Below are 11,413 nucleotides of genomic sequence, written 5' to 3' on the forward strand. Positions count from 1 at the left end.
AGAAATAAAAAATACCTAGTTTTAACATTCTCTAATGTTTGGGGATGATGATCCGTTGAGCTTCATTATTCTTTTGCTAACTGTTCATGAATATAAAGCTCGCCAGGATGGTGGTATTCCCCTAAATAAAAAGAACTTCCAACTGATCCATCACATATTCAAACTCCAAATAAATCAGCTTTAACCTATGTGGTATCAGGTTTCAAACTGGTTTCTACCATGAAAAATACAGTAAAAAATAATCTATCATCATCAATTGCGCTGGTGCCAGGAGACATGGCAATTGGAGTCGACGCTGAGGTCGGTGGAAGGATGCAAGCTGGATCTCTCATAAGTCTCAGTTCAGTTCATTTTCAAATATTCTAGTCAAATTTGGTTTAATTTGACTAATTTTTTTAGAATTGAACTAGAAGTGGGTCATACGTGGAATCCCGCTTGCATATCTATTCGGTGACCAAAACAAGGTGGCGTATCAAGTAAAGAACCCCATTCGGTGCAAACTTCATAAAAAACATCTATAAAAGTTTTAAAAAACCCTACAAAAATACCATATGTTGGAGGTGTGATGTTCTACAAACGTGCAAAACATCAAGTTCAAAATCAAATGCATTTGCAATGAATTAAAAATATGTATAGAAATGAATGGTGTCAAACAGTGAAGGACCGCTATTCATGCTAAATTTGTTTTTTCACTGCTACCAAACGCAATTGAGTTTGGACTTGTAATTTTACACATGTATAAAGCATTACATCTCTAACATATGTAATCTATTTGAGAATGTTTTGATCTTTCTTATGAAGTTTTCACCGGATACGCTGGCCAATGGCTCAATGACATGTGTCACATAGAGAAGATGATGGGGGGAGAGAGAAAACTGAGTCCAGTCCAGAATAGCTGTCTCCGGAGAAAACGGGTCTGCGGGCAGAAATCAGAAATCGCTCACTCGCAAGGGCGTTCGCAGGATAGCACGTTCGCCAGCTGAGAAGTTGGGGTAAGTAGGGATTTTTCCGCAAATAAAAAGGGATATGTAGGGATTTACAAAGTACGCTTCCCCTAACCAAATTTGCGCCATGATGGTCAGGTTGCAGAAACGAATATGATACGCCTCCGCAAAAGCTTGACAGGTAGTGGCTTTGCGCGTCGCCATAACAGAGAGGTCTTGGTCCTCTTCATCTCTCTCCCTTGTCGGGGGTCCGGGGACTTCAACGGCGAAGAAGAGGCGAGGCAGCGAGCACCTGCCTGCCTGCGGTAACCCGACGACCTGAGCTGCGTCCGAGGCTCTGAGTTCCCACCGGCGGGCCATAGCGCTCACTTCGGCCGTAGCATGAGGTGGCCGCCGCCGATCTCGCCTCGCCGCCTCCTTCTCGTCGTCCTATTCGTCGCCCTCTGCTCGATTCCTGGTGAGATCTGAATCTTACCTCCCCAAATATTGGTTCAATTTTTCGGCACGGGCAATTTGACCGAATTAGTTTCCCGTATTTGTGTGGACGAGAGTGGTTACTTCGACGAGAAGTAGCTCGTTTTTTCTGTATTATTCGAATGGGTCTATCCCTTGCTTAATGTCTTAGATGTAGACATGTAGTTATCACCCTGAGTTGTATTTAATGATCTGAAGACTTGTGAAAAGCAAGTGTACATATGAAAGTAAAACTTTAACCACAGAAATACCACGTTAATCAATGGGATCAGTAATGCTAGGTTTGGAGAGGAAAATAGACTTAAGCATAGTGAAGAACTGAAGATCTTCAGGTGTACTTGTTTGCGAAATATTTAGATGTTCTCGTGGTTTGATTTGGATCATCTGAAACAGACTAATCTGTATTGTGTGCATTTTGTGGTTCACCTTGAAAGAATTATCTTGGTTAGATTTGTGGGTATTGTGATGTTCTGTACAATTAGTACTCAGTTTTCATTTCAAGTGTATTACTCGATATAAATCATAAATCCAAGGGCCACATTTCTTTGCATGTTCCATGTTTCAGAAAGTTTTGTTATCAATTTATTCGAGCACATTAGTCCTGGTGTTATTGAAAATGTCCATGGTGACTTATGTCCTTCATGCCAATGTATTACTTGTATGTTTTCTATCTTGAGGAAACCAGGATTGTTACCAGAAACATCGGTTTCTGCAGTTGAGCTAACACTTTTTTGGATAGACTTGCGGCTCTCAAAAACAAGCTATTTGATTGTCATCTGATTGTGCTTATGAGTTATGAGCTACTTATATAATTTAGTTTCATCAAAGATGGCATTAGCTATGCTACTGTTCTACACAACAGTATGTTTTCTATTTTCCTTAGTTGTAGTTGCAAACATTGGAATGGGATGAAACAGGAGATTGCATTTCAAAAGTGCACGACAATAGACATCTGTGCATGGGCAAAGCCAGCCCAGAAGAGTGTCGGGGTCATCACTAATTTATCAATGTACTCCCTCCGATCCATATTAATTGTCTCAAATTTGCACAAATATGGATATATCTATGCCTAAAAAGCATCTAGATACATGTAATATTTCGACAACTAATATGGATCGGAGGGAGTATTTGCATTGGGTCACTGGTGTCAACTGATCCCATTGATCCTAACTAGTTCTCCCCTGCATCTGGTAAACAAGTTTTTTGTTAGAACTGAAAACTTAAACACTTTTTTATTAATTAAAATGAGACCTTAGCGATATTTCGGCGAACTGGCCATGGTTGGTGAGGGTGTCTTTTCAGACAAGGATCCAGATCTGTTCTTGATCTTGCTTTAGTCGAACTGGGTTATTGTCTGTGGCATGGAATTGCTGGATGTTTTCTCACTGCCACCGCAAAGGGGCTATTTCTTTGATCCTATGGACGCAATTGCTGCTGCATGGAGTAAGATTTGGGAGAGTGTCTACTCTGTTATTAAGAGATTATATGCTCAGCACGACAACATCTCAAGTTGAACCAGGGACGAGCGGATAATGTAGTGCATGCCCTTGTTATAACCTATATTTCACCTTTGGTTAACCTCTGATTAATAATAAGCTTTAAAGAAAGAAAAGAAACAGACCCCAATGTGATGCAAGTTGAGAGAAGAGAAAGTTGGAGGGGAGAAAAGAATACCGTGTGAATTATGAATACATCCCTGCTGTAATGTAAGGCTTTCAGTAAGCTGTACAGCTTAATCCTTAATATCTATGCTGAAGTGGGAATGCATAGAACCAAATTCATGCATGCTTTCTGTGTGGCATTTTGGTGGGCTACGTGGAAACATCTAATACTCCCTCCGATCCATATTAATTGTCTCAAATTTGCCCAAATATGGATGTATCTATGTCTAAAAATCGTCTATATACATGCAATATTTTGACAATTAATATGGGTCGGAGGGAGTAGTACCACTTTTAATTGCAGCTGTTTTATGTTGTCATGTACTCATGTATGTACTTGGACAGGGTTATCAAAATTTCATAATATTCCTTCTATTGCCCTCGATAATTCTCGTAAATCACTGATTGGACTTAATTTGTAGGGACTCTTTCTTCGAGGCTCGTCACACTTGATACCATTGATATATTTACCACTCATGAATGGTTCCACAGCAAGCCAAGTGTGTATTTCCGTTGCAGTGGAGATAACAAGACACATTTACCTGACGTGAAGGAGGCAGATTCGATATATACATTTAAGGGTGAAGAATCATGGCAGGTCAGTCTAACTTACAGTGTAGCATATTGGTGGTTTCCTCTCATGCAGTTCACACATGACACTCGTGTTGGCATTCATCTTTTCGTTAAGCACTACATTACACATTGAATTCCTCATTATATCCTTTTGGCAGCCCTTAACAGAACTTCCAGAAAATAAGTGCAAGCGATGTGGTATGTATGAAGAGGATACGCTTCTACATGATGATGTCTTTGATGAATGGGAGCTGTGTTCTAGTGATTTCAAAGATGGCAAGTACACACATTTCAAACAAGGCCAGTTCAATGCAACTTTCCTGTGCCCAAACTGTACTGCCCCTACTGGTACGGCTTTGTATTCCCTATAGTTTCTGTTCTTCAAGACTTTATCCAGAGTAAATTGCAACTCATGAACTAGTTAAATTCGCCGTTGTGCTTCTCTTGTCACATGGTAACTCGCAGCATATTTGATATTGAGGTTTTGCTACAGAAATTGTTAAAGAAATGCAATATGTCTTTGAGTTCCGCCTTGCTGACATTGTTAAAGAAATGCTCAAGATGTTTGTTTCGGTTTCCACTACCAGGTGCTGCAACACATGGCTCTAGCTCGGAAGTGGAATCTAAAAAGACATCGGTCGTGGTTATCATAATAGTAAGCGTTCTTGTCTCCGTTATTGTCATCCTCGCCTTGTTCGGGGGTTACAAGTACTGGCTGAGGAAGAAGAGGGAGCGAGATCAGTTACGATTTCTCAAGCTTTTCGAAGAGGGAGACGACATGGACGACGAACTGGGCCTTAGCAATGAATTCTAAGAATGATAACACATACAGCCTGACGCTCTGATCTCCGGTGTTCAGATATGGTTTCTCCACTTCACCGTGTATAAAATTGTCCTTTTGTTGTGTGCTCCAAAATTTTGTTATGTATAGCATCTCCGTAGTTGAAACACATGACTCTGACAACAGCAAAAAACCTCGGTTTAATGCATAGCACTTTTCCGCTCGTACAGTGTGCGTCCGTGTAAGCAAATCAATAACAGTTTTTAGGCCCCCTTTGAAACCAAGGGTTTTCACAAAAAAAAGAATCCTACCCCCTCCGATCCATATTAATTGTCTCAAATTTGCCAAAATATGAATTATGACTAAAAAGCATTTAGATGCATGTAATATTTCGACAATTAATATGAATTGGAGGGAGTACAAGAAATTTATTTATGACTCTTCGGATTATAGGATTTGCTTTGAGAATTCCTATAGGAATCCTTGCTTTCTTTCACTTTTTGGAGGATTCCAAACATTTAATCAATATACTCATGTTTTCACTTCTGTTGAAAAATCCAATGCAGCATGTGTCTTGGTCTCGCATTTTCTCTCGCGAAGAAGAAAAAGTGTCTTGTAAATTTATTGCGAAACATCCAAACATCCAAACAATTGTATCGTACTCTCTCCGTCCCATATTAAGTGACTTTCTATTACATGTATTTAGACGCATTTTGGACATAGATATATCAATATTTGGACAAATTTGAGTCACTTAATATGGGACGAGGGAGTATAACTCTTGTGTTCTAGATTTCTGTAAAAATCCATGGAACATGACACCAATTGCTGCAAGCTTTCTATTCTTGAGTTTCTTCTATCCCGCGTTCCAGCCCTTAGCCTTTTTTTGGAACAAGAACGATTAGCCTAGTTGGCACATCAAACGTCGTACGTCTACTAACGTCAGTCTTCATCGTATCCCTCGCATTCCCCCTTGTCTGTCAGATTACCATTCTTATCCAGGTAGCCTGAAGCGACCAGGTGGTCAACTGCATTCTCCAGTGCCACCGGCTCGATTGCTGGGTCAAAAACCTCAAAGCCAGCAGCGGCGTGCCTCTTGAGCATGAGCGCGAACATGGCCAGAGCGCCATCTCGTCTGACACGAGGGACCGTGCGCTCGTCCAGATCATTGAGCTCCTCCCGCATGTATAGCCGGTGGCAGCGCCCCCGGCCGGCAACGGCAAAGCCCGCCGTCGCCGCCCGCCTGTCCGCTACCTCCCTGGAGACCCTCTCGAACGGCTCCTCCGACAGCACGCCCGTGTCGATGACGTGGCCGATCCCGCCGACCAGCACGGCCGTCTCGGCCACGTCGGTCGCCAGCACGACCTTCCTGGCCCCATCCGGCACGGGCGCGTACAGCATGGCGTCCACGAGCTCCTCCGGGAGGTTGTCGTGGACGTACTTGATGACCAGCCCCGGGAGACCGAGCTGCTGCAGCTTGTCGTAGGCCTGCTGGATGTGGACGATGTCGGGGAAGAACACCAGCACGCCGCCGCCGGGCGACGGCGGCTGGGACGCGTGGATGGACGCCACCTCGTCCACCGACGCGCTCACCGCGTCGAGCACGGGGCCAGGCGAGTAGCGCACCTCGACCGGGCGCGAGGCCGTGCGCAGGCACGCCGCGATCGGCGCGCCGCCGAAGAACCCGCAGAGCGTGTCTTCGTCGCCGGCGGTGCAGAGCACGACCCTGCAGCTGTTCATGCTCCCGTTGTCCAGGGCGGCCTTGACCATGCCCAGGAGGAGGTCGGTGCCCAGCGTACTGCGGTTGTGCGCCTCGTCGATGACCACGGCGCCGAACATGGCGAGCGCCGGCAGGGACTGGGCGAAGGTGTCGAGGAGCCGCCGGGTGGTCGTGAACACGACGTCGCCCTGGCCCTGGCCGCGGGAGCGGGACTTGGCCGCGGCCACGGTCGCCGCGAGGTGGCGAGGCTGCGCGCAGATGACCGGGCCGTAGCCGCTGTTGGCGAGGTACCTGGGCAGCACGGACGACTTGCCTGAGCCTGGCGGGGCGGACACGACCACCACCTGTTGCTCGGCCAGGTACCGGAGGATGGTCGGCATCAGGTGGTCGATCGCCGGCGCGTCCAGCTCGGGCTCCTGCGGAGCGCTAGTGGCCATGACCGAAAAATCGAAAGAGACGTAGTACGCGAAACCGGCTGGGCGGGGCAGGCCGGCTATAATAGGCCGGATCCTGACACGGGCCGAATCTGAGACGGAGGTCGTCTGTCGTCCTAACCTTTTTTTTTTTGGGTTCTTACCAGCACGAGGGAAATCCGCCACCGGGATGATTCAGTCTGGGCACTCTGGATCCTGATCGATGATGGATGCCGGAAAGGGTTAACAGCATATCTGGTCTGTCCAAATTTCATCATCAATTACTCAAAAAACCAAAGCATCCTCCATGGTCCTTTACAAAGGCAAAAATGAAATTCGAATCTTAGATATCAACTTGTTGTTTTCCATTGTTCTTATTTTAGACATATTTTTTTGATTCTATGAAAATGATCCAAATTTAACGTTGTTACCTATTAGAGTAGGGGACACCCACCCCAACCAAAAACTGGATTGGGATTAGAGTAGGGGATATTCTCAGAGGATGAGAGTAGCATTGTGGGCAACAATGTTGATGAGGATGCTCCTATCCATGTCAAACGTGGCAGATCCAGGAGCTTGACGATGATTCACCGTTAATCTAGATGAATCCCAGACGACCATATGATGAACTTGGGTAGGAGGAGAGGAGATAAAAGGCAAATGCATACCTGAGAAAGCAGAGGTCACCTGCGAAAAGGAGTCATCAGTGGCTCAAGGGCAAGAAGAAAATTTCAGGGAGAAAAGGAGCTACTAGATTCCACACAAATGGCAAGGTGTGGAAGAGAACTAGGCATTGGGGTCGACCTATTGGTTAGAATTTCGGTGGAAATTGGCAATCAAGTCCATTGGCAGCCAAACAAGGTTATCACAGGAATCCAATTCCAATTTTGTGGTTCCAGCGTCAATTCATAAGAGCCAAATAACAAGGTGTAAATATTATTAAATATATCATCATATTAACTCGTGCCGGCACACAAGCGCTTTGAGCAACTACTTTGGAGCACATGGTATGTTAGCACAAAATACATTTCTACCGCGCACCATCCATGATCGCAGGATTACCACTGGACGCGTAAACCAGTAGCGGAAGTAGAGTTGATGAAGCCCGCCGATGTCGTAGAAGTATTGTCATCTCCTCCTCGTGGATAGCCCATATGGTTTATTCAAGCAGCACCTTCAAAATATCTACACGTACACGGAGAAACATCGAACGATTGGTTTAGTCATGGAGGTGGTGATAGCCGGATTGTGTCTAACACTCGCTGAAAGATCGGTATGGTCGACTACAAGGGGGGGTGAATAGCGATTAACAAATTTCAACTTTTCTTCTTCTTCTTTTCTTTGAGAGATAAAAGCAATTAGTCCTAGTGTTTATTAGATTCTCTAAAGTGAATGCAAAGCTAGTATGAAATGCAGTAACCGAAGCAATAGCCGAAGCAACAAGAAAAACAATATAACTTGCAAGTAACTAAAGGGTGAAATTGAGAGCCTTTTTACTGTACCCATTAATTAGTATGGACCGTCCAATTAGCTTGATCTAACGTTCAATATGACTTGGTACTCCACCCTCGTTTCTACGGAGTACCGATTTGAAAAGTTATGGAGTGCGTCCATTAAAAAGGGCAAAACTGTAATCAACCCACAACGGGCCGCCGGCGTGACTCTATGGCTTCTTCCATAGCATGGGATGAGCGACCGAAATCCCCAACCAGTGTCTACGAGCGTAAGCCGGCGAGACTTTGCGGGGGACATGGGATAAGCGACCAGAATCCCCAACCAGCGTCTACGAGGGTAAGCCGGCGAGACTTTGCGCTTAAGCACTGGCGGCCGCGGCGGAACCAAAGGCGTGGCGCGGTGGCCATCAGCGGCGGCTGCGGCGGCGAGCAGAGAGCGGGACGCGGGGGCCATCAGCGGCGGCGGAGTGGAGCGCGAGAGGCGGTGGCAATCGGCGGCAGCGACGAAGCGGAGGGTGGGACGCGGGGGCCATTTTAACGCTGCCATAGAGGGAGGTTGATCCCGTTGTGGACTGTGCCGTCCGCATCAGCATGCTGGCGAGGACGAGAAACGGGATGGCACCACCGTGAGAGATGCAAAGACGGGAAGCCAGAGAAGTAGCTGCTCTGCCGGTCTGCCGATGTGTAGCACGTACGTGAAAGAGAGCAGGCGGCCATGGCGTCCGGCTGGACCGCAGGAGGAAGACGATGTGCCGTGCGTTCGTTTGGGAATAGACGGGGATGTGACCACGTACCACTTAGTTTTTCCTTTTCTTTCCACCCCCGGCAAAGAAAATTAATTACCATGCATTGCATTGGGAAGGAAAAATTCTTAAACACCCTTTTAATCGAACGGCCAGATTTGCTTTGTACTCCCGCCTCTTTATATGGAGTATCAGGGTACCGTAAATACCAGCATATTTGACGCACTTTGTTTTGACAAATTGGTGATCGGATGAAGTGCCGTGGACTTCTCTATTTTAGTTTCTAAGCTCAGCTTTTCTTTCCCATTTCTCTAGTCCTTTTTCGTGTTTGCTGTAAAAAAAATCTATAACTAACTTTCCATTTTAAATGGATATCCACAATGGCTATAATTCCAAGGAAAGCAGTAGCACAAAATTGTGACGAAATACAGCAGCAGCAAAGGGTTTAGAAGCTGCTAGCATAAACAAAAGCACATAGCATTAATAAGCCTCTGTCAAAATTAGAAGCAGGTTGACGCCCTTGGTCTGGGTGAATTGATGTGGGGCTTGGATAGCAAAATTGTGATGGGTACCTTTTGACTCTCTTTAGTTCAACTAAATGAACTAAAAATTTAAAATGACACAACTTTTTTAAAAACTAGTTCATTTGTTTGAACTAAGAAGGGTCACAGGGTACCCTGAAGGTCACCATGTTGCACCCCCAGGCTTGGATGATTTGCCATAGGCTTTCCTATTTTAGTTCCTAAGCTCAGTTTTTCTCTCCACTCCTCTCTAGTCTATTTTCGTGTTTGGTGTAAATTTTCTGGTCAAACTCGTTTCGACCATCTTGGTGATAACGAAATGTTATGTCATTTTGCAAAATAAAAATAAAAACAGCAGCAGCACCGAAACAAGGAGTGAGTGCTGCTATCAAAATAAAGTTTCTCAGACATAACAACACTTGCAATATAACAAACTAATATTCAGGCAGGGAAGGAAAACATGAAAGCATAAAACCGCAAGTAGAACGATATTCAAAGTTTCATAAGCAAATATTATGCAACTCAAGCAAATGGGGTTTATCATAATCAAGGAGAACGATATTCAAAGTTTCATGGTAGTTCTTTGCTTCCCAAAGCAACTATTTCCGAAAGAAACGAATCCCAGCAATGCCAGATAATCTGAACTAAATGAAAACACCATCCGGTCGGGTATTAGATTAAGGATAACTAAACATCATAACATAAGAACAAAGATGCATCATCACAGTCACAAAGTTCTAGCCAGTTTTCTTGAGTTAAATAGCTTCATAAGTTGGAAGATATCGAGTTAGGATCTCTCTCATCTCTTCGCCATCAGGATCCACTCCCTCGCAGTTGACTCTATTGTAGCCGGTTTCATGACGATCTGGAATTTCATCATCTGACAGAAAATCATCTTTGCAGTCTATAAGTATATTGTGAAGGAGACAACAGACAAGAATCAAACTTGGCAACTTATTCTTATCAGGCCTCCAAATGACTTTGTCCAAGATCCTCCAGCAGCCCTTCAGCTTGGCTAAAGCTCTTGTTCCAAGCATCCTTGCTGCTTTTTGGTGATCATTGAAGTTGACCATTGGAGCAGACGGATCCTCTTCTTCATATGGAGTCATTAGCCAGGGGAGCAGAGGATAACACTTGTCACCAACAATGAACTCCCTTATTTCGGCAGCATCCTCCTTGCAGCTGGAACCTCTGACAGGACCATCCAAGCATTTCCCAGCTTGACAGAGCTCGTAAAACTGAGAGAATTCCAACATTTTCTCAAACGGCAGGCTGCCAGGATAACCGGTGACAATATTAATAAACCTCATCTCATCATCAAAAATCCCTTGAAGGAGCATGCTATACTTCTGCGCGGGGTCGCGCCAATCTTCAGATGACTTCGCATTAGGAAGCGTCATAACTATGTGGGTGGCATCAATTGCACCGCAGCAATTCGGTAGACCGGACAAAGCCTCCAGATTAGATTTGATTTCTTCCATTCTCGCCCGGTTGGGCCACACCAGATGATGGCGAGCATTGCGTTCCATGGACTGGATGAACCTCCATGTCACTTGTGAAACAGTAGACTGCCCCACGCCAAAAGCAGCCCCCACTGACATCTGTGAATCACCGGATGCCAGCCTCCAGATGGCAATTGCAACTTGCTTCTCCACCCTAAGCAGTCTTCCCTCGATCGTGATCAGCCCTGGTGGTGGCAATGAGATCAAATCCTTCCTTACAATCGAGCAGATGTAGGCAAAGGTACTCTTCGACATCCTAAAGAAGTGCCTGAATGCTTCCTCCTGCTGATCTGAATGTGGTGCACCTTCACCTGTCCATGGACGTGAATCAAAAATCAAAATCGGATGCACGCACATAGTCAGTCAGAAGATTTGAATGTCTACGTCTGTACTGTCTTCCTAAAAAAAGTCAGAAGATTTGATGTATATACCGACCTGACTTGGCCTGCCTATCCAGGAAAGTGCACCACCACTCCCAGTCGGGGCCGCGGAGCTCCGCTGCCATCGTGCCATCGGACTTGGCGCTCTTAAGCTTGCCGGAGTCCTTAGTCTTCCGCGTGCCAGAGTTCATGATCTTCCGTTCGCCCTTCTTTACCGGCGGCATCTTTCGACCCCTCTCGGTCTTGC

General features: G+C 45.4%; 2 protein-coding genes across 2 annotated transcripts; one reads left to right on the forward strand and one right to left on the reverse strand.

Annotated features, from left to right (window-relative positions):
- Positions 1-1,068: 1,068 nt before the first annotated feature.
- On the forward strand, positions 1,069-4,662 carry LOC100843907. Its single transcript, XM_003558149.4, has 4 exons — positions 1,069-1,401; positions 3,502-3,677; positions 3,811-4,000; positions 4,240-4,662. The coding sequence occupies exons 1-4, from the start codon at positions 1,326-1,328 to the stop codon at positions 4,464-4,466; spliced, it is 669 nt and encodes a 222-aa protein (XP_003558197.1). The 5' UTR covers positions 1,069-1,325; the 3' UTR covers positions 4,467-4,662.
- Positions 4,663-9,949: 5,287 nt separating this feature from the next.
- LOC100821074 (protein ANTAGONIST OF LIKE HETEROCHROMATIN PROTEIN 1-like) lies at positions 9,950-11,413 on the reverse strand. The gene is made up of 2 exons (XM_010231882.3): positions 11,222-11,413; positions 9,950-11,097 (listed from the first exon to the last, which is right to left on the reverse strand). Exons 1-2 carry the CDS (start codon positions 11,388-11,390, stop codon positions 10,040-10,042), a joined length of 1,227 nt encoding a protein of 408 aa, XP_010230184.1. The 5' UTR covers positions 11,391-11,413; the 3' UTR covers positions 9,950-10,039.

The sequence above is a fragment of the Brachypodium distachyon genome, chromosome 1, assembly GCF_000005505.3.
Source record: "Brachypodium distachyon strain Bd21 chromosome 1, Brachypodium_distachyon_v3.0, whole genome shotgun sequence".
NCBI lineage: Eukaryota > Viridiplantae > Streptophyta > Magnoliopsida > Poales > Poaceae > Brachypodium > Brachypodium distachyon.

Bases quoted from the DNA above. Each gene is read 5' to 3' on its own strand.
- LOC100821074 (XM_010231882.3), bottom strand. From the start codon at position 11,390: ATGCCGCCGGTAAAGAAGGGCGAACGGAAGATCATGAACTCTGGCACG. The intron at 11,098-11,221 runs GTCGGTATATAC...GTCCATGGACAG, and splicing joins GGATAGGCAGGCCAAGTCAG to GTGAAGGTGCACCACATTCA.
- LOC100843907 (XM_003558149.4), top strand. From the start codon at position 1,326: ATGAGGTGGCCGCCGCCGATCTCGCCTCGCCGCCTCCTTCTCGTCGTC. The intron at 1,402-3,501 runs GTGAGATCTGAA...CTTAATTTGTAG, and splicing joins CGCCCTCTGCTCGATTCCTG to GGACTCTTTCTTCGAGGCTC. The intron at 3,678-3,810 runs GTCAGTCTAACT...TCCTTTTGGCAG, and splicing joins AGGGTGAAGAATCATGGCAG to CCCTTAACAGAACTTCCAGA.